Source organism: Ranitomeya variabilis, chromosome 1 (genome assembly GCF_051348905.1).
Source record: "Ranitomeya variabilis isolate aRanVar5 chromosome 1, aRanVar5.hap1, whole genome shotgun sequence".
Taxonomy (NCBI): domain Eukaryota; kingdom Metazoa; phylum Chordata; class Amphibia; order Anura; family Dendrobatidae; genus Ranitomeya; species Ranitomeya variabilis.
Window position 1 is genome coordinate 777,853,305 of NC_135232.1, and position 23,418 is coordinate 777,876,722.

The 23,418-nt window shown below is 43.7% G+C and overlaps 1 protein-coding gene across 1 annotated transcript in view; it reads right to left on the reverse strand.

The window, feature by feature from the left end:
- The window catches only part of ATP8B3 (ATPase phospholipid transporting 8B3), a 575,725-nt gene that overhangs the window by 287,634 nt on the left and 264,673 nt on the right, over window positions 1-23,418 (reverse strand). The window contains exon 14 of the mRNA XM_077281130.1: window positions 8,932-9,088. Within this exon, the coding sequence (XP_077137245.1) occupies window positions 8,932-9,088 (157 nt within the window). The remainder of the gene's footprint in view (window positions 1-8,931; window positions 9,089-23,418) is intronic.

Below are 23,418 nucleotides of genomic sequence, written 5' to 3' on the forward strand. Positions count from 1 at the left end.
AGTTAGCGCCGGACAGGCTAGAATTTATTTTTATGTTTTGTTTTCTGTATTTGCTTTCACTTTAATAAACCTGACCTGAGGTCAGTCAACTTGGAAACCTGCTGTCGCCTCAGAGTTCAATGCACAAACCACGTGACCTTTGACCCCAGCAAAGGCGATCTCGGAGTGTTTTGTTACATTGTGGTGGAGAACGCGGGCAGCGCGTGGCACAGGCGACAGTATGGAAGACGTGGTGAAAGCCCTAGTACAGTCCACTGCCTTACAGCAGCAGGCCACTGCCGCACAGCATGAAGCTAATCGCTTGATGGCCGCACAGCTGAAGGAGTTAGTGGACATGACGGCTGCAGACCGCCACCTTCTCCAACAGGTGGCGCAGCGCCTGGTGAGCATGCCTGAGGTGGACCCAGAAGCAGAGTCCAGAAGGATCCATGGTAGTCGATACTGGCAAAAGTTGACCGCAGAAGATGACGTCGAGGCGTACCTGACAAAGTTTGAGCGGACGGCGTTGAGGGAGAAGTGGCCGAAGGCACGATGGGCCGATTTGATTGCTCCGTTTCTCTCCGGCGAGGCCCAAAAAGCTTACCATGACTTAGACCCGGAAGTCGCTCAGGACTTTGAGAAGCTGAAAGTTGAGATCCTGGCCCGGCTAGGTGTGACGACGGCTGTCCGTGCGCAGAGGGTACACCAGTGGACATACCAGCCAGATAAACCGCCGCGGTCTCAGATGTTCGACCTGATCTACTTGACAAAGAAATGGCTGCAACCCGAGGTACTGACAACCCCAGAAATAATTCCGCGGGTTGTCCTGGACAAGTATCTGAGAGTGCTACCTCCAGCGCTGAAAAGGTGGGTAAGCCAAGGAAATCCCACGACAGCGGATCAACTTGTGGAGTTGGTCGAGCGTTATTCCGTGGCAGAAGGACTTCCCGACGAAACCGATAGCACCCGGTCTGTGCCTTCTCCTCGTGGAACCGGTAAGACTGTTCCAGCGACTACAGGTGAAGGAAAATCGCCAAAAACTGTGGGGGAGGAACCCGGGACTGATCGCACTCCGAGACCGAGAGTATGGGACGGTGGTCTCAGTAGGGGGCCTGTTAGGTGTTTCCGTTGCCGTGAGAAGGGCCATGTTTCTGCGAACTGTCCTGTTACCACTGAACCCATGCAGTGCGATGTTATAGACTCTAAGAAACGCATGTCTTTGGTTACACGGCTGGTGAATGTGAATGCGGGTCAAAATGATATAGCAAAACACCTGTGTGAATTATCTGTTGATGGGAAAAGTGTTGTGGCGTTACTAGACTCTGGAAGTGTGGTGACTCTGGTGAAAGCTAGTCTGGTGGCACTTCCGTCTGGTTCATCTGACAAATTCTCTGTAACGTGTGTGCATGGTGACACCTGCTCGTACCTAACAGCGGTCATACCGATTTCCACTCCCTATGGGTCTGTGCAACACAAAGTGGGACTCGTTCCCGCATTGTTACATGACATAATCCTGGGTAGGGATTTCCCCCATTTCTGGCAGTTATGGGAGAATCAGTTGCTCCTTCACGGTAGCTGTGAACCTTCCCCCATGCCATCTGGAGGTCCCGAGTTCCTAGACGAGACCCCACAGGAAGATGTTGCTGGGGAGGTTATTGAACCCAACCCTCAGTACCCCTTCTCCGTTATGGCGGGGGAAACGGAGGAAACTGAAGAAACTGAGGAAACTCAGCGAGGGGCGGAGGCAGACGGCCATCCAGCACCCTGCCTGCCAGATTTGGGAGTTCAGTTGGATGACTTCCACAGCGAACAAATGAAAGATCCTACCCTGACTCAGGCTAGGAAAAATGTAAAAGCGATAGATAACGTACCCGTGGAACCTGACACTAGGCTAGCGTACCCGTACATGGTTCTTGAAAAATGATTTACTCTACCAGGTAGAAAAAAAAGGGGAAGACACTGTGCAACAGTTAGTGGTACCCAAACCTTATCGGCGGAAGGTACTGGACCTGGCTCACGGACATATAATGGGGGGACATCTGGAGGTACAAAAAACCACAGAAAGGATATTGCATTGTTTTGTGTGGCCTGGAATACACAATGATGTGCGTAACTATTGTGAGTCCTGTCCAGAGTGCCAAATCTCGGCACCTAAACCTCAGTTCTGTAGCCCTTTGGTACCCCTCCCTATCATTGGAGTCCCTTTTGAGAGAATTGGGATGGATCTGGTTGGGCCCCTTCCCCGGTCCGCACGTGGGCACCAACATATCCTTGTCATCATGGACTATGCCACTCGTTACCCAGAAGCCATCCCTTTGCGTAACACTGCTACCAAAACGATCGCCAAAGAGTTGGTACAAGTGTTTAGTCGGGTGGGAATTCCAAAACAGATACTCACCGACCAGGGGACTCCCTTTATGTCAAGGGTGATGAAGGAGCTCTGCAGACTCTTGCAAATAGACCAGTTGCGTACGTCTGTCTATCACCCTCAAACAGATGGCCTGGTTGAGTGGTTCAATAAAACCTTAAAACAGATGCTCCGGAAGGCGATAGACAAAGATGGGAAGAACTGGGATTACTTGTTACCCTATTTGCTGTTTGCCATTAGGGAAGTTCCCCAGTCTTCCACAGGATTCTCGCCTTTCGAGCTATTATACGCCCGTCGTCCCCGTGGACTGTTGGACGTCGCAAAAGAAACCTGGGAAGGTCAAGTCACTCTCTTTAAAACGGTGATAGACCATGTAACGCAAATGCAGGACCGTATTGCTGCTGTCATGCCCCTTGTTAGGGAACATATGTTACAGGCCCAGGGAGCCCAGAGGCAAAGTTATGATAGAGGCGCCAAGGTCCGTACGTTTGCACCCGGGGATAGGGTGTTGATCCTAATTCCTACGGTGGATAGTAAATTTCTGGCGAAATGGCAGGGCCCCTTTGAGGTCGTGGAACGAGTTGGTGAAGTGAACTATAAAGTGCACCAGCCTGGTAAGAGAAAACCAGAACAGATTTATCATGTGAATCTGATAAAACCCTGGAAAGACCGCGCTGCCCTAACGGCGGATCTGCCCCGTTCGGTTTGCTCACCGACCGTACCGGAGGTGCAGATTGCCGAGACTCTCTCTGAACGACAAAAATCTGAGGTTAAGCAGTTTTTGTTACAGAACCAACAGTTTTTCTCGGAAAAACCTGGCCAGACTAGGCTAGTGAAACATGAGATTGTCACAGAGCCTGGTGTCACAATTCATGTGATGCCATACCGGATTCCGGAAGCACGCCGTGAAGCCGTCTCCCAGGAGGTGAAGGCAATGTTGGACTTAGGAGTCATTGAAGAGTCGCACAGCGCCTGGTCCAGTCCAATCGTGTTGATACCTAAGCCGGATGGCTCTATACGGTTTTGCAATGACTTTAGGAAACTGAATGCAGTTTCTAAATTTGATGCGCACCCTATGCCCCGGGTCGATGAGTTGATCGACCGGCTTGGTAAAGCCCGATACATTACGACCCTGGCAGATCCCTCTGGCCGAGGCGGCCAGAGAGAAGACGGCATTTGCTACACAGGAAGGGCTGTTCCAGTATATCTACATGCCGTTTGGACTTCACGGAGCCCCAGCAACGTTCCAGAGATTGATGGATCGAGTCTTGAGGCCCCACAGGCAGTACGCTTCTGCCTACCTAGACGACATCATAATTTACAGCATGGACTGGGAAGCTCACCTCCGGAAGGTACAGGCGGTGATTGATGACCTGAGAGACGCAGGCTTAACGGCGAATCCCAAGAAATGTCACATCGGCCTTGAAGAAGCCCGATACTTGGGCTACGTGATTGGCAGAGGAGTGGTTAAACCCCAGATCGACAAAATACAGGCAATTCAGGGCTGGCCGCAACCAGTGAACAAGAAACAAGTTCAAGCTTTCCTGGGCATTGCCGGCTATTATCGCCGGTTCATACCCAACTTTGCGGCCATGGCTACCCCCTTGACGGATCTTACCAAAGGGAGGGATTCCGTCATGGTAAAATGGACCTCAGCGGCTGAAGAGGCCTTCCACAGTCTGAAACGGGCTTTGTGCTCTCAGCCCGTACTAGTGACTCCTGATTTCAGCAGCGAGTTTGTGGTGCAAACTGATGCTTCTGATACTGGTGTCGGAGCTGTACTTTCCCAGGTAAGGGACGGAGTCGAACACCCGGTCCTCTATCTCAGTCGGAAACTGAATGTACATGAGCAGAGGTATGCCGTGGTTGAAAAAGAGTGCCTAGCCATCAAATGGGCTCTCGACTCCCTCAAATATTACCTGGCAGGTAGGAAGTTTAGGCTGGTCACGGACCATGCCCCTCTCAAGTGGATGCACCTCCACAAGGACCGTAATAGTCGGGTAACCCGGTGGTTCCTTGCCCTGCAGGCTTACTCTTTCACGGTGGAGCACCGCCCCGGGGTGCAAATGGGGAACGCTGATGCCCTGTCCTGAGTACACTGTTTCGAGAGTATTCTTGCTCGACCTGAGTGGTCTGAGCAGGGGGGGAGGATATGTAAGAGTCATGTCGGTCTGGTAGTCGGGGGCAGGTATATCTCGCCCAGGTACTTGTCCTATGTGAATTAGGCCGCTCAGTATTTTCAGGATATTCAGGGGTTAATAAGTGTAGGAATAAAGGATGACCAGCTGGGGGTTTTCGGCGTCAGCCTGGGGCACACAGAATGCCTGTCTGTGTGAGAAAAACGTGAGTGAGAGCTGTGCTCATGATCTGTGTAATGTTAGCTGGGAGGGAGAAGCCCCCCCAGTTGTTAGATAGCAACGTATTTGTTTAGTTAGCGCCGGACAGGCTAGGATTTATTTTTATGTTTTGTTTTCTGTATTTGCTTTCACTTTAATAAACCTGACCTGAGGTCAGTCAACTTGGAAACCTGCTGTCGCCTCAGAGTTCAATGCACAAACCACGTGACCTTTGACCCCAGCAAAGGCGATCCCGGAGTGTTTTGTTACAGTGCCAAAACCTCCGGCTATGGGCAGAGGGGGGAAATATGTGACAAAGTCACTGACATAGTATATGAAGGGAGATACATGTCACTGCGCATACTGCGGTCAGTGATGTAAAACCAGAGTTCTTTTGCCTCCAGCACGCTAAGTGCTGAGAGGGTTAATAGGAACCTATGTTATGGGCTGGTTTTAGTGGACCTTCAAAGAGTGGGTGGGAGGAAGTACAACGTATCTCCACCTGCAGAGTCCTGACAGGAACTGTGTGAGGTCAAGGTCATGTGACTATCACATGAGATGTTAAATACCTAGACATGACAGTTAGGCAGTGTTATCTCATGGGAGAGTAGGAACTCCCACATAGCTCCAAGAGGAGCTGAGGAATATGTGGGCTAACTGCAGGTAAACGCTGCTGGGAATGGACTCATATGGACTCTGTTATGTTTGTTTTACTGTTATGCTAGCAAGGCTCTGTTAATTTTGCTGAACCCTGCCAGGGTTTATGCTGTCCACACTAAACCAGCAGGTAATCTTCCACCAGAAGGTTTTTTGTGTCTACCTCGGAAACCAGCTGAGTGTGTGTCAACCCCTCACAATATATATATATATTGTAGCATGGCTAAAGGGTGTGTAGTCGATGGGAGGTATGTGCCACATAAGTGCCTTGTTGCTGTAATGTAGCCCGGAGTATTTCTTTGTTGTATATAACCATGTATATATGTGTGTTCCAGGACCTGTGGTGATGTCAGACCACATGGCTAATCATATGATGGGTTACTGGGTGTTGTTAGCTCTATATAAGACAGGCAAATGCTTAACACAGGGGATATGTGTGGAGGTGAAACCCTCCTGAGTGTGTTAAGGCTACAGGACTGAGCCTGGTGGACTGGACACTTTGTTTTGCTTTTCCTGAACTTAAGGCTATTTGTTTGCTGTTATTTTTCCATGTGGTTTATGACGTAATAAACCCTGTGAACTTTAAAGGAACGTGCCTCCTGAGTGTCAGCCGTCGCACCTGAGTGAGTGAAATCCCTACAATATATATATATATATATATATATATATATATATATATATATATATGTATGTATATATATATATATATATATATATATATATATATATATATATATATATATATATATATATATATATATATATATATATATATACAGTTGTGCTTAAAAGCTATCTTGGCCTTTTTTCAGTGAATATGAATGATAACACCAAAACTTTTTCTCCGTTCATGGTTAGTGGTTGGGTGAAGACATTTATTTTTCAAACTACTGTGTTTTCTGTTTTTAAATCATAATGACAACCCAAAACATCCAAATGACCCTAATCAAAAGTTCACACACCCTATTTCTTAATACCGTGTATTGCCCCCTCTAACATCAATGGCAGCTTAAAGTCTTTTGTGGTAGTTGTGGATAAGGTACTTTATTTTCTCAGATGGTAAAGCTGCCCACTCTTCTTGGTAAAAAGCTTCCAGTTCCTGTAAATTTCTGGGCTGTCTAGCATGAACTGTGCAATTGAGATCTCCCCAGAGTGGCTCTATGATATTGAGGTCAGGAGACTGAGATGGCCACTCCATAACCTTCACTTTGTTCTGCTGTAGCCAATGACAGGTCGACTTGGCCTTCTGTTTTGTATTGTTGTCCTGTGGGAGCATTCAAGTACGTCCCATGCGCATCTTCCGGGCTGATGAGTGCAAATGTGCCTCCAGATTTGCTGATAACATGTGCATTCATCTTTCCTTCAACTTTGATCAAGTTTCCTGTACCTTTGTAGCTCACACATCCCCAAAACATCAGCGATCCACCTCCGTGCTTTATAGTAGGAATGGTGCTCCTTTCATCATAGGCCTTATTGACCTCTCTTTAAGTGTAACATTTATGGTTGTGACCAAAAAGTTCAATTTTGGTCTCATCACTCCAAATTACCTTGTTCCAGAAGTTTTGAGGCTTGTCTCTGTGCTGCTCCGCATATTGTAGGCGAGATACTTTGTGGCATGTGCACAGAAAATGGCTTTCTTCTGGTGACTCAACCATGCAGCCCTTTTTTCTTCAAGTGCCTCCTTATTGTGCATCTTGAAACAGCCACATCTCTAGTTTTCAGAGAGTCCTGTATATCAGCTAATGTTATTTGTGGGTTTTTCTTTGCATCCCAAACAATTTTCCTGGCAGTTGTGGACCACATTTTTGTTGGTCTACCAGACCGTGGTTTTATTTTTACAGAGCCCCTGATTTTCCAATTCCTTTGATATCTTTTTGTATCCCTTTCCTGTTTTATACAGTTCAACTACCTTTTCCTGTAAATACGTTGACAATTCTTTTGCTTTCCCCATGACTCACAATCCAGAAACGTCAGTGGCTGGATAAAAGATGCAAAAGTCTGTCTTGATCCCAGAAACTCACTCAGCTTTTATGCACACACACTGATTACAAGCAAACATATATATGCACATATATATATATATACACATATATACTGTACATACACTAATTTCCTCTTTGGTTGTTGCCAGCACTCTGAACCTTATTTATCTATATACAGTTGTGCGCAAAAGTTTACATACCCTGACAGAATTTTTGCTTACTTGGTCTTTTTACAGAGAATATGAATGATGACACCAATACTTTTTCTCCACTCATGGTTAGTGGTTGGGTGAAGCCATTTATTGTTATACTACTGTGTTTTCCATTTTTAAATCATAATGACAACCCAAAACATCCAAATGACCCTGATCAAAAATTTACATACCGTGGTGAGTTTGGCCTGATAACATGAACAGAACTTGACACAAATGGATTTGAATGGCTAATAAAGGTAACATCCTCACCGGTGACCTGTTTGCTTGTAATCAGTGTGTGTGCATAAAAGCTGAGTGAGTTTCTGGGATCCAGACAGACTCTTGTATCTTTTATCCAGCCTCTGACGTTTCTGGATTGTGAGTCATGGGGAACTCCAACTTTAACACAGCCCTAAACTAAACCCTAACCCCAACACACCCCTAACCACAAAACAACACAAACCTAACCCAAACACAACCCTAATCCCAACAGAACCCTAACCCCCAACAGAACCCTAACCCTAACACAACCTTAACCCCAGCTCTAACTCCAACTTTAACCACAACCCCAACCCCAACCGAACCTTAACCCCAACACAACCCTAATCCTAACACAATCCTAGCATCAACTCTAACCCCAACACTAACCCTAACTGCAAAGAATGGAAAAAATGTTTTAAATTTTTTTTAATTATTTTTACCTAACTAAGGGGGTGACAAAGAGGGGGTTGATTTACTATTTTTTTTACGGCAGATCTCGGCGGCTGAACCACTAATGCGCCTGCTATTTTCTTCCTGGAAGAAGGGCCGGAGGACAGAGCAGGAGGATCCAGGGATGGCGGAGGCAGTGGGGGGAGGGCTCAGGAGACCCCATTTCTCTCTCCTCTGGTATGCTAGATCATATCAGAGGAGAGATAAATGAATGGAAATCCAGACTTTTTTTTTTATTGTGATCGCTGTTATTCAATGAATAACGGCAATCGTGTGAAAGGGGATGTAAAAACCAACCCGAATCATGCTCTCTGGCATCTCAGTTACCCCTGGTAGCTGAGACGCCGGAGATTTTCCAACGCTGGGGGCGCCATACACTTATTTCTCTGCGCCGTTAAGAAGCGCGGCTCTGAAGAATAAGGCCCCTTAACTGCCGCCTTTAAAAGGCGTATCAGCAGTCGTTAAGGGATTAAAACATAGATTCACTAAAAAATAAACAATATATTTGAATAGCATAGTTAACCTCATTTTTAATAATTTCTTTCTAAAATTACCAAACCAATCTGTACATTGCAATGAATGGAACAGGAGAAATGCAGTCTATACAATGTCATGTTATCACTCTATAAAAACAAAAATAATGCAAATCAGGAAAATTTTCATTCGATAATTTATGTATGTTAACTTAAGCAAATACACCTTACCTCCATTTTTATCCACCATCACTGTGTGACAAATAGCAAGCAGTCGAAAGAATTCTTTCAATAGATTATCTTCATTTTGGCAAACAATATCAATTAAGGATTGATCGTAAAAGCAGAACTTTTTGTCTGCATATTTATTCCATGTAAAGCTGACCGCCTGTGAAAGAGCAGTGATTATCCAAGTGGAGTAGAGGGATTCACAGTACCAAAATTTACATACCTCCATGACCCCAATAAAAGTTAGCACAGATCTCATAATAATATCACAATAAACAAAATTGATGTGTGTATGTGTGTTCATTTGAAGATGAGGTAAAATATAGTTTTACACATTAGTATTAGTATTTCTGGATAGGATATTCAAGATGCTGACAAATCCGCCCTGAATAACGTATGCAACTCTTCTGAACTCTGTGATTCCTTTGCCTGATTTTGGAGGAGAGCGGATTTGTCGGCATCTTGAATATTCTATCCAGAATTTCTTGAAGATCCTTCGTGGGTCCGGTGCCATCTGTAGCCCTCCTATCATACTTACTATGTGGGGTCCGCATACATACCGGGACATGACGACGCATTCGGTGTTCGGATCACTCACAAAGGAACATCCCACTACCGGCTGATGGAACGCAAGCGTTCCACCCTGTCTGAGCAGGGCGGAAGTCAAGCGCCACAGTGTATTGCCAAAAGCAGTATGTCCACAGCGATTAAAACAGCGCATGCGCACAGTCTCAGCATAGGAATATGTGCGTAATCACGGGCACAGGTGCAATAGCGTTGTGAGAGATTAGCACTCTTGATCCTGATAGGACAATAGACATTTAAAAGGCCTCCTGGCCTCCTCACTAATACATGCCCTTCGGAAGAAGAATAGGCGAAACGCGCGTCAGGGTGAGACGCAGCTATATTGACACCTCGCACAAGTATTAGTATGTGACTCCATGCACCTTATTTTTTCATAATAGAGTAGCACTATGCACGTAGACACTTTATTATATCATATTCATTGATGGTGACTGTTACAATTGTTTTATGGTTACCATATGATTATAATACCTATTATGGTATATACCTGAATATGAATTAGTGTGTCATCCGGCTATTGGTTGTTAGTCGTTTTTGCTGAGGCATCCATTATATACTGTTAACATGATTTTATGGATATGTATTTGAAATACTGTAAACTTGATTAATTGTTTTACATACACTTCATGGGCCTTTTTTGGTTCTAAGGAAAAGTAGTCATGTACGGAGTGTGGCCTATGGTGTTTAGGTTATTTTTTGGACTAATATGTACACATGATTGTTATTTTGGTAACTGCGCTATTGCACCCCTCTCTTTACCATTTCCAGTACATGTTAGTATTTGAAATACACAATGTGACGTATGATTTTTGAATAAGCAGTGACTGTGAAGGGAGAAGCACACAGTAGGATAAAGCCCTAACATTGGAGACAAAAACAATAGATTTGCTCACCTTTGGTGGTTGTGTGAAGACACAACCATTATAAAGGTTTAGATTATTGTAGATTGTAAGCTCTTATGACCAGGGTTGTCATTATCTTTGCTTTAATTATTGTACTACCTTTAACTTTGATACTTATGACTGTTGTGTATGAACTGCTGAATTATAAAACTTTGTGGGATATGTTGGTGCTTTATAAATAAAGATTATTATTACTGTTATTAGATAGCCAGCTGCCTCTGCCCTGTGGCTGGGACAATATCCGCCAGAGGGAAATTACCAAAAACAGAAATAAGACATTAAAAATAATTAATAATATTTAAAACTTACATATGATTCAATTGGTGCATACCGAACAGTAAATATTAAATTAACTACCTGAAGGCCTAATGCTATCGCATCAGGAGGGCTGTAAGGTCAGGATGGGGGCAGGCATGCGGCGCTGTTGTTGCCTAATGGCATCCTGTGATAATCTAATGACGTTTGCATCAGGGGACTCATGTGCTTGACGCCTACGCTTATATGCCTTGTTTTTGTCCCAGCGATGCTGTTGCTCTTCAAGAGTCTCATTTGCCCTTTATTGTCTTCGACGTTGTGCCTTTGCTGCTTTCCTTTCATTGTCAACGTTGTGCCTTTGCTGCTTTCCTTTCATTGTCATTGGTGTACTTTTTAGGAGGAGCCATGTTGACGTTGATATTTGCTTTTTAAAGGGATTTTCCCATGAATAAAAGTTCATTTTAAAAATTGTCTGTGTCTGACCGTGTACAGAACATACCACAGCTCCTGGGCAGGGGAGGAAGCAAAAGACAATACTGACATTACAGCAGGAGATCGCAGAGGATACATTTTGTGAGGTAAAATATTTTTTAAAAAGTCAGTGAAATATTTTACCTCACAAAATGAATCCACTGTGATCCCCTACTGTAATGTCAGTATTATATTTTGCTTCCTCCCCTGCCCAGCAGATGTGGTATGCTCTGTACACGGTCAGACACTGTTAGGGCTGGCGAAACGCACCGAATAATGGAAAGGTAGTAATAAAGTGTGTTTGCAGCCCGGGGTCCACCGTGCAGAGATGGAACCTGCTGCTTAGTAATGGTGGAACAAGATGGCGGATGAACGCTTGTGCACACGTGGGTTAAACATCACCTGATGAGAATGGAAGTGAACTCTGTTGCTTCACAGAGTCGCTAAAGGTACGCTGTGCCCTATTAGCAGTCACAGGGTGCAGCCGGTAGACGCTAGTGGGATCTCTATGATTCACCCCTACTGTACTGGTGATTGGACTCACTCTGACCCTCGGTGATTTTTGAGCCTGGGCCTGAGGACACTCTGAGTCAGTAGCGGCGTCCAAGTGGGAATTCCCACCCTACACTGACCGGTGGCATAAACGCGGCTGTACCGCCTAGATATGGCGCTGACAGTTTGCTCCACTCACCCTAATGCCCAAACAACAACCAAGGGGATGGGGGTCATTGAGGAGCTTTCACCAATCTCAAACACACAGCAATCACACACCTAGTCAGGTTTATACTAGCGCATGGCCGAGCTGCCATGCGAGCCTTTTATAGATATAGTCTTCCGGGACCTTCCTAGTGGTCCAATTGGAGCCGCTACAGGACCTGAGCATGTGCCCTCCGACCTCCAATGAGAGGTCATCCCATAGGCATACTCAGTAGACAAAAAGCAGGACTTAGTCCCTGGAATGTCTGCTCGCTGCTGATCAATGCAGGTTACAAAAGCTGAACCTGGGGTTGGCAGCTGTAACCAGATGCACAGTATCAGCTTAAGCGAAATGCTGGGACCGACTTCTCTGCTGAGCAAACTCCACTGTGGCTGGGGAAGAATGGGTGACTGCTGAAGACATGTTTCGAGATACTCCCTGTGCAGCGGCGGGAACTCGACACCTAACAGACACAGTCAATTTCTAAAATGAACTTTCGTTCGTGGGAAAACCCCTTTAATGTGACCGGCTTCCTCTGCCTCTAGACACGTCGCACATCTGCTGCTGGGATCAGCCGAATTCACGCAGGCGCAGCAAATCAGACCACCACCATCTTTGTGCAGACAGCAGCAGTCACTTTAAAACTGCGCTTGTGCTCCTCCTGTACAAAGATGGCGGCAGTCAGTGAATCATTCGGATGATACCGGCGGCAACGTGTGTGCGATGGTGATCCGCTGGTGGCACCGCGCAAGAGGCTGCGTGAGTGTGAGTGTGTGTGTGGTGCGACGGTGTTCTGCTGGTCGTACCGCACAATAGGCTGGTACCAGCAGCATTTTCCATACTGAGTCACCCATCACTTGGGTGTCCCAATATGGCGGTCGGTGAACTTCCTCCACTTGGAATTCTGGGATATGGTGACATCTGGAGAGAACAGGAAATTAAAACATTACAAGGCAATTATATAAATAGATTGCAGAGTATATAGAATTCTAGGGAATTAATATTAATTTTAAACATCTTATTTTTATATACGCCAAAGATACCGTCATATGTTTTTATATTACTACCGAAGTATATTTCTCTTATATCATTTTCTATTTTACTTAGTTTCACACCTTCAAAAATTAGATTTCATGTGAATTCACAACTTCTGCCCTCTTATGGTCCTTTACTGCTATTTCTCCTTAAAACCTCAAATTTTACTTTCCACATCACTTACTTATTTTAAAGTTGAGTATTCACAACTCCTCTTTTTAGCTTAATTTTTCCTATTCCTCAATCACATTCTCTCCTCAATGGCTCACTTCCAAACACAACTTTCTCTTTATCCCTATCGTTCCATACTAGTTTTTTTTTCTCGGATTACCATTTTAGCAAAACTTCTTTCTTACTGGAGACTTCAAATGCAATTTTTGCATCCAAACTAAATAGCAAAGCCACTAGAGACTCAAGGTCTCCAAAAAAATCAATTTTCAACAGCAGAAAAAAAAGGCAGCAACACTTACTTGCCCAGATCTTGGAACAAATGCACTGCAGGGTGCAGCTAGCCCATAAAGCAAGATGTTAGCAACACAGGTGCAAAATACCAGATCAACAGCCACTCACCACATACCCACTCCTGGAGGGGGTGACTGCCCAGTATACAAGTGCACAATAAAGGCCCACATAGGGCGTTGTTCACACAATGGTACTTCACAGTGTCTGGTTGAAAGCCTATTAGTCACGCCCCTACTTTTCAATTAGGCAGGCTGGTCAGCACACTCTCAATGCATCCCAATGCGAACACCCCTCATGCGAGACCAAACGTGTTTGGGTTTGGCTGCACCCCGAAAAATGTAGTGCAAAAAATATATAAAAATAGTGAGGTATTGGTTGATATTTTGGCCAAAATACGCAAGCTCGTAACCCATGCTCCCTGCATTGCATTTGTTCCAAGATCTGGGCAGGTAAGTGTTGCTGCCTTTTTTTTCTGCTGTTGAAATTGAATTTTTGCATCTAGGCTGAAATTGCCCACTTGGTAGTTTGTATTCCCACTCCCCTTTGCACTTCTATCAGTTCAGCCTCCTTCCAGGTCAGCCACCTGTAGCTTTGTATTCTCGCCTCACCAACTGACTGCCCTTTTGTCCTATCCATGTCCTTTTTGTTTCCACGGTATTGCTTCCTCCACCTTTTCACCAATCCTTGTCTTATTTTTCCTCACTCTTCATTTAATCGCTGACATGTCTCTATGTATTAGTCCTCGCTTTCTCTCTCATATTTTATGTTATCCTTCCGTCTGGTTCTAATCCCCTGTCCTACACGTATTCTTTATTCTTGTTTGATCAATTTTCCAATACCGGTATTTTGAATGATTATTTTTTAATATTTACACACGCGCTCTCTGTTTCCTTATGTATCCTATCAACTCTTTATGGTAGAATTTCTTGCACTTTGCACACATCTTTTTCCCTCTTGCTTTCTGTCTTCCAGGCCTCCCTTTGAATTTGAACTCCAAACCCCCCAGAGCTTGTTTTTCAATCTTCCTTCTTTTCCTATCTTCCAGACCTCCATTTAAATTTGAATCCCAACCCACCCATCAGTGGGTGGTACCCTAACTTTTTTGTACCCCGATTTTGGTCTATAAATCCCTCCATGTACCAGGGTGTGCATAAGCTGTTGCTTTTTTTTACACTTGATAAATATGCCAGGCATAGAAACATGTAGTAGACGATAAATAACCTTCTAATGAATATTGCAGCAAGAGACTTCTTTACAGCGCAGCCAATTTTTAAATACGTTTTCCTGTTTTGGTAATATGATTTTTTGGCAGGCATATGCCTTGGGATTCTGCCCTGATCTCTTAAAACCCTAGCAACATTCTTTACCTGAGGATTAAAGAGTTGGTCCAAAACCAAAGGAGCGTTTCATTCTAAATGTCTATCTACTTGAGTCAATAATCAAATCACTTTTTAAAATACTTCAATTAAAAATTTCCTACCGTTCCCTATCTACCCTAACTTCCAGTCGTTTTTTTTTTATATCCAATGACATTTCATTTGAGAATTGCCAGTGCAGGCTGGTATTCTCAAACAGGATGTCATTGGGGCCAGTGCTTCATTGCCGCAGCTGTTGTGCCCACCCTAAAACCAAGTGTCATCAGTGACATCTGTTATCTTGTCTTCCATCACCCACCTACACATATAAGAGCACTATTTAAATTACACTGATGTTCATATACAAAATGTTGTGCCTCCCCAGATATATTAATTTCCATTGGATTATATGTACCATGAAAATGTTCCAGGATCCAATTCCTAAGCCTCCTAATCTTACAGGTATTGCGCCCTGTATATAGGAGATTACATTGGATGCATTTTTATATGTTTGGTGTTACAATCTATAATGGATTCAAAACTCTTCCTACAATTATTGCTAATTACTACAGTGTTCTTCTTATTTTACTTTTCCAACAGCATTTAAAGAGATCTTTACATGTTAACCATGTTTCAGAGCACAATTTATTTCTGCTAAAAACCGAGGGGATAATAAATTCCCCAAAGTGAAGCCCCATCTAGATAGGAGTCTACATCCTTCATCTAGGATCCTCTTGGTTTTACAGTCTTGATTTAAAATAGGTCAATATTTCTTCATTATATTTACTATATCAGGACATTCACTAGAATAGCTGGTTACTACTGTGATATTCGATCTATTATAGGATTGTATTTTTCTATCATGTTTTTGTTAAGTAATCGGCCATAATGATTCTTATAGGATATCATAGTATTAGCCATTATCAAGATCCAGAGCTTTTAGTCATGTGCAGTCAATATCACTAATAATTGTATTTAATAGCCAATAATTGGCAAATTTGTTAAAGACCGAAAAATAAACAAACAGTTAGGAACCCTATTGTGATGTGTGCCCTATTGCCTTCACAGAAATGGGGAAACAAACCAAGACAAATGACATATAACAAATACAAACAACACTGCCAGTATTTTAAGTAGCTTCCAATCCACAACCATTTACTTAGGCTCACACAATGCGGACCAATAGTTATACACCTCAGACAAGGCACTGGTATATAGAAACCAAACTACACCCCTATATTGGGTCTCTCACTGTGGCTGCGTCCACCCAAGCCACAACATTCAGTTTTTTGCCCTTGATCCTGTGCTCAGGATAACATCTGGACAACAACAATGTGTGTACTGTGTGTCCCGTATATTTTACAAGACACAAAAATGCAACCGCTATACTTAGGCAGTTATAAAAATAGATACTATACGTTGGATTGGAGCACTGTCAGTGCAGATTAGCAGCACATATATTAGGCGTTTACAAAATGCCCCTCACACATGATTACCCATCCATAAGTCTATGGGATACATTATTTCTCATTTACACCTTTCATGAGTGTTCCCTGATGGGTTCAATAGTGGCATCTTCAAGGGTTAATGATGGTGGAATATTATCATGAGAATGCTGCGAAGCATGAGATCATATGTATTAACAAACCCATATGCTAGGGTGGATCTCACCGCATGTTCATCTCCATTATCCCAGCTATTCGTCTAGCCGCCGTCCACCTCATGTCCTGACCCAGGTATGAAGATTTAAGTGCTGCAAGAAGCGTCTCCCGACGCGTTTCTTCCTTATGGATTCATCAGGGGAGAATGCTGCTGCCATTACGGGTCTCCCCTTTCTGTGATATTTATAGATTTAGCTCAGTGGCGCGCTGAATAAGCCCCGCCCCTTGGCGTGTGACGCGTACTCTGGGCTTACCCCTGTATTACCGGACAGCTTGGGAAGCTCGCCTGCTTCATTGGGCACTAGGAATCCCCGCACAGTGGCGCATGCGCGCCACCGTACCGGTGCCAGGCCCAACCCAAAATATGTGAGCTGACTTCTGCTGGACATTATTAAAAGAACAAAGGGACAAAAGTGCACAAGTTAGTGCTATTATGTCCCCTAAGAGTGCCTATTCATACTACAGCCCACATTATATTCATTATTCATTGTGCCGCGCATGTGATTGACACTCTTAGAAACAGGAAGATTAGTATGATCACTACTCCTGTTCACCAATTAGCATGATTCATAGATCTCTCAGCATGTATTCATAACAACCATTACGGAGAACGCAGGTGAGTTGCCTCCCCATAAAGGTGAAATACCCTATTTGTTGATAAGACAAAGGAAAAACAAGCAAGCAAGGACGAGAGAAAACACTGGAAAAAATACTGTTATAAATGCAAAATGCCCTACCTGAATGAAGGGGCAAAAGTATAAAGAAAAAATTATATAAAGAAAAAATTGTAGGGAAGGAATTCACAAAAGCGGGACACCACCTACCGTCACCTCAAACGTGGGAAAGGGTGACCCTGTGGATGCCCTACTCTGATATACCTACTCTCCTTACCCTACCTATCGCGGGTAAGGAACACTTTTGTCCCTTTGTTCTTTTAATAATGTCCGGCAGAAGTCAGCTCACATATTTTGGGTTGGGCTTGGCACCGGTACGGTGGCGCGCATGCGCCACTGTGCGGGGATTCCTAGTGCCCAATGAAGCAGGTGAGCGTCCCAAGCTGTCCGGTAATACATGGGTAAGCCCAGAGTACGCGTCACATGCCAAGGGGCGGGGCTTATTCAGTACGGCACTGAGCTAAATCTATAAATATCACAGAAAGGGGAGACTCGTAATGGCAGCAGCATTCTCCCCTGATGAATCCATAAGGAAGAAACGCGTCGGGAGACGCTTCTTGCAGCACTTAAATCTTCATACCTGGGTCAGGACATGAGGTGGACGGCGGCTAGACGAATAGCTGGGATAATGGAGATGAACATGCGGTGAGATCCACCCTAGCATATGGGTTTGTTAATACATATGATCTCATGCTTCGCAGCATTCTCATGATAATATTCCACCATCATTAACCCTTGAAGATGCCACTATTGAACCCGTCAGGGAACACTCATGAAAGGTGTAAATGAGAAATAATGTATCCCATAGACTTATGGATGGGTAATCATGAAGTGAGGGGCATTTTGTAAGCGCCTAATATATGTGCTGCTAATCTGCACTGACAGTGCTCCAATCCAACGTATAGTATATATTTTTATAACTGCCTAAGTATAGCGGTTGCATTTTTGTGTCTTGTAAAATATACGGGACACACAGTACACACATTGTTGTTGTCCAGATGTTATCCTGAGCACAGGATCAAGGGCAAAAAACTGAATGTTGTGGCTTGGGTGGACGCAGCCACAGTGAGAGACCCAATATAGGGGTGTATTTTGGTTTCTATACACCAGTGCCTTGTCTGAGGTGTATAACTATTGGTCCGCATTGTTTGAGCCTAAGTAAATGGTTGTGGATTGGAAGCTACTTAAAATACTGGCAGTGTTGTTTGTATTTGTTATATGTCATTTGTCTTGCTTTGTTTCCCCATTTCTGTGAAGGTAATAGGGCACACATCACAATAGGGTTCCTAACTGTTTGTTTATTTTTCGGTCTTTAACAAATTTGCCAATTATTGGCTTTTAAATATACCTAATAAAGGTTAATTTTTATCCAGTCGCTAAATACGGTACCAATTATATTGGATAAAGCACACCACGCTTATTACATCACTAATAATTGCATGCTCCTAAGTAAAATCAATATCACAAAAGCAATATCTCAATGCTGTAGTGTGATCACCAACTGGAATACTTTTAATGGCGCTTTGGATATTAGCAGGTCCTAAAATAGTGTTTCCAGTAGAAGTTTTTCCATAATTGCAGGACAAAACATCACCTGACAAAACATCACCTTCACCTTCCAAAGTGAAATCAAGAACCATGGTAACATTTTTCTCATTACCGAATGAAAACATCAAATTCATAAAATTATTATTTAAATAATCAACAAATAACACATATGAAGATGATCAACTTGTGTAATATATTGTATCAGAAAAATCTGCTTCTTTTTCTTCCAGAACTGATCATTCTTTCTCAAAATTCTCAATTTACTAGTAAAATCTTCAGCAAAGGCAGATTTTTTCACTACGGAGATAGGGGATGTCAGTCGTAACTGATAAGAGTCTGTGCATAAGGGAAGAATTGGGAGGAGGGAGAAGCTAAAGGCAAATTTACCTCAACTCAAACTCCTATCTCAGTAATATAAAAATCTGTCTTCACTGAATACAGATTTCACCTATGAGTTGAGAATTTGGAAATTGAAAGATCAGTCAAAGCGAAGAAAGAATTAGATTTCTTTGACAAGATATATTGCAAAGTTGCTTATCTTTACATGTACTATTGAGTTCTGAAATACAAATTAAAATTACAGTTATTCTTTAAATTCGGGGATTATTATTATTATTTATATAGCACCATTGATTCCATGGTGCTGTACATGAGAAGGGGTTACATATAAATTACAGATATCACTTACAGTAAACTAACAATTACAGACTGATACAGAGGGGCGAGGACCCTGCCCTTGCGGGCTTACATTCTACAGGATAGTGGGGAAATAGACTATAGGTTGAGGGTTGCAGGAGCTCCGGTGTTGGTGAGGCGGTAGGTTTGGTAGTGGCGAGGAGGGTAGTGGTGAGCAGGGTGATTACAGTCAGCCCAGCCTCATGTGTTCTCATCGTGGATTGGTAGTCAGTGAGAAGGAAGAAGAACAAGAGCTACTTTCATGCGCTATAGATGGTACTACAAACACAGCTGTCATACCGTCTGTTCAGCGGGGATGGCCCGAGGACAGGAAGGAGGAGGATGGTGAGGACAAGGATGTCTTGCCTGTTAGCAGTCTGGCACGCATGGCTGACTTTATGTTGCGCTGCGTTTCACGTGACCCTCGTATTATAAAAATTTTGGGTGACACTCATTACTGGTGGGTGACACTTCTAGACCCACGCTACAAGGAGAACTTTCAATCTCTTCTACCAGAGGCAGAGAGGTACTAAAATATTACAGTACCAGAGGGCCTTTGTAGCGGAATTACTTAGAAAATTCCCATGTGAGAACGCTGGCAGCAGACGTCAGAGTTTGTTGTACAACCAAGGAGTCCAAGCGAGAGAGACAGAAGTACAATCCAGCTCAGGCAGTTCAACAATGGCAAAGTTCTGGAACAGTTTTCTCAGACCCTCCCATCGTGACGGCACAGAGGCAAGGGGTGCTGTCACAAGAAGTGCAATGTTTGGGAAGATGGTGAGGGAGTACCTTGCAGATCGTACAAACGTCCTCTGTGATTCCTCTGTGCCTTTTAATTATTGGGTATCCAAGCTGGACACGTGGCATGAACTGGCTCTCTACGCCTTGGAGGTCCTGGCCTGCCCTGCTGCTAGCGTTCTGTCATAGCGGCTTTTTAGTGCCGCTGGTGGAATTATAATAAGTGCATCCGCTTGTCAACTGAAAATGCTGACAGGCTGACTCTTATAAAAAATGAACAAGGGCTGGATTGGGAAAGACTTCTGTACACCACCAAGTGAAAACAGTGAAACATGACCTTAAATATATTCTATCTTTTGGGGAGGTGTATTCTCATGCACCTCTTCAGAACCACACATGGGTATACTCTTCCTGGTTTGGTCTGTTTGGTGTTATCCTCCTCCTAATCCTCATCCTTATCATCCACAACCATACGAACACCAGGGTGTACATATTCCGTGATGCAAAAGTCACTCATTTTTTGTGCAAGGGTGTTTTTATGATGCCCGTTAATAATGTTAATCCATAAAAAATTTTACTCCCCCTGGGGGAAATGTCTGTCAAGCCCATACACTTAGTGTATGGGCATTACAAGTCTAGGAGACCAGCTCCTTTAAATTGGGCCTTGTTTTTAATTAGGCCTTCCTCAACTTCTCATCATTCTCCACCACTAGATCACCAGGGTTAACGTGTTCCGTGCTGCTACAGCCAGTCCAGTTTATGGCAAGAGTGTCTATGATGCCCATAAAATATTTTTTAAAAATGTACCCCCCATGGGGAAATGTTTGTCAGTCCATGCACTTAGTGTATGGGCATTACAAATCTAGTAGACCCACTCCTTTACATTGTATCTAGTTTTTAATGAGGCCTTCCTCAATGTCTCATCATTCTCCGCCACTAGATCACCCAGGTTAACGTGTTTCTTTCTGATAAAGCCAGTTAATTTTTGGCAAGGATGTCTATGATCCCCATAAAATATTTTTAAAAAATGTTTCCCACATGGGGAAATGTTTGTCAGCCCATGTACTTAGTGTATGGGCATTACGAGTCTAGAATACCCGTTCCTTTGTAATGGGACAGGTTTTTTTATGATGCCCTCCTCAATGTTTCTTCCAAGGGGGGATTTTGTTGCGTGCAAATTTGGGTCAAGGCAGCCCTTGCATTCAATGCATAAGGAAACAGTATGGCTGGACCAACTGAAGAATGTGTAGTGGGTTTTCCTGTGGCCATCCAGTACCTTGGTTCAGAGGCTTATTGGGGTGAATATGACTTGGTAGCAGGTCAGACCTTGCTGTTAATACATAAGAAACAGTATGGCAGGACCATCTGAATAATGTGAAGTGGGTTTTCCTGTGGCCATCCAGTACCTGGGTTCAAAGCCTTATTGGGGTGCATATGACATGGTAGCAGGGCAGGCCTTGCAGTCAATACATAAGAAAACAGTATGGGATTACAAAATGAATAATGTGAAGCGTATTTTCCTGTGGCCATCCAGTACCTGGTTCAAAGACTTATTGGGGTGCATATGACTTAGTAGCAGGGCAGACCTTGCTCTTAATACATAAGAAAACAGTATGGCAGGATCAACTGAATAATGTGAAGTGGGTTTTCCTGTGGCCATCCAGTATCTGGGTTCAAAGCCTTATTGGGGTGCATACGACTTGGTAGCAGGGCAGGCCTTGCTGTTAGTACATAAGAAAACAGTATGGCAGGACCAACTGAATAATGTGAAGTGGGTTTTCCTGTGGCCATCCAGTACCTGGTTCAAAGGCCTATTGGGGTGCATATGACTTGGTAGCACGGCAGGCCTTGCAGTCAATACATAAGAAAACAGTATGGGAGTACAAAATGACTAATGTGAAGTGGATTTTCCTGTGGCCATCCAGTACCTGGGTTCAAAGGATTCTTGGGGTGCATATGACTTGAAGCAGGGTAGGCCTTGCATTCAATGCAGCATTTTTTCAGAAAGCCCCCTTGTACCTCTTGTGAAAGGGGTATTGGGGTGCGTCGTAATTCTTGGCAGCCCAGCCACTCACTGCATAGGCAATAACTGCATAGGAGACCCACTGTTTAATAACGGCCCATTAAGAATATTAATGCCGCCTGATGTCCCTCTAAAAATAGGCTTTGTGACTTTAAGAGTCTATCCTTCATAAATGAAACCAGATGTGTCTCTTTATGTGTCACACACCACATGGCCAGCTAGGGTTGTTAAATGTTACAATGACATTTCCCAATGAATGCATTTGTATTGGTTGAAAGCAATTTTAAAGTTGAAAAACGCAAGTCATTACCCTGAAAAGATGTACCTTAAAATATTTCCCTGCAAAATCCATTTTGGTTTTGTTTTTGTATGTTTTTTGGTGCACCATTAAAAATGGCATGAAACTCTGACAACACTACTTACAGTTGTGACCTAAGAGTCAGAAATGCTTCCAGGGGCGATCCCCATTATGTTCCCCTGTCATTTGAGCAGTGTTTCCATCATTTTCAGATGTTTTTAGACCTTAAAAGGACCCCCAGGGGCATCGCAGTAAAAATACTCGAGTTTCCCATAGACTTACATTGGTCTCGTTGCTCGGGTCAAGTACCTGAGTATTCCAATTTGCTCGACCCGAGCAGCGAGCACCCGAGCATTTTAGTGCTCGCCCATCACTAGTCAGTATATATAAAGTAAGGGGCATTATATTGTGTATAAAAGAGCATCATATTGTGTATAGAGGAGCTGTACAGGGGGGAGACTCAGGACATTATTAAATGTTAAGTGGGCACTTATTGTTATAGGGGTACTCCGGTTACTGTGACTGTCAAAGGGGCACACTGGGCAATATTACTTTTTAGGGGACAAAATGTGGGCACTGTTGTCTACGGCACTTGCACCCGGCATTACTATATTCTAGAAGGTTGCTTTAGAATTTACAGAGACAGGGTACAGAGAACCACACAGCAGGTGCAGTAATAGGGACACATACGGCAGCAGCATTGGGGTACCAGAAGGATGAGGAGGTTGTGCAGGTTGGGAATAGATGGTGACAGTGCTGAAAATGTGAAATGTGAAATGTGTCTTCGTTGTATTCTCTGCAGACGAGTCCTAGCTGGAGAAGTTGTCATGTCGGTCTGGGCCAGATGGAAAAGGCGTGAAAAGTGAACGATTCCATTAGAAAGAAGATCTGCTGTAAGTCACCATCTATAACTGTGCTGTGATCTCTTATGTGTTCTGTAGGACTGGTATTGACTACTGACCATATAGCAGTAATATCAATATTGGTTTTTATATAGAGATTATTTTCAGCAACAGCACAATCATCTGCTGAGGTTCTCCTCCACTATTAGAGTGTGTCACCCAGTTATAATCAAGGTTATCTGGTTAGGGGCCCACTCAGAAGTTTCTCC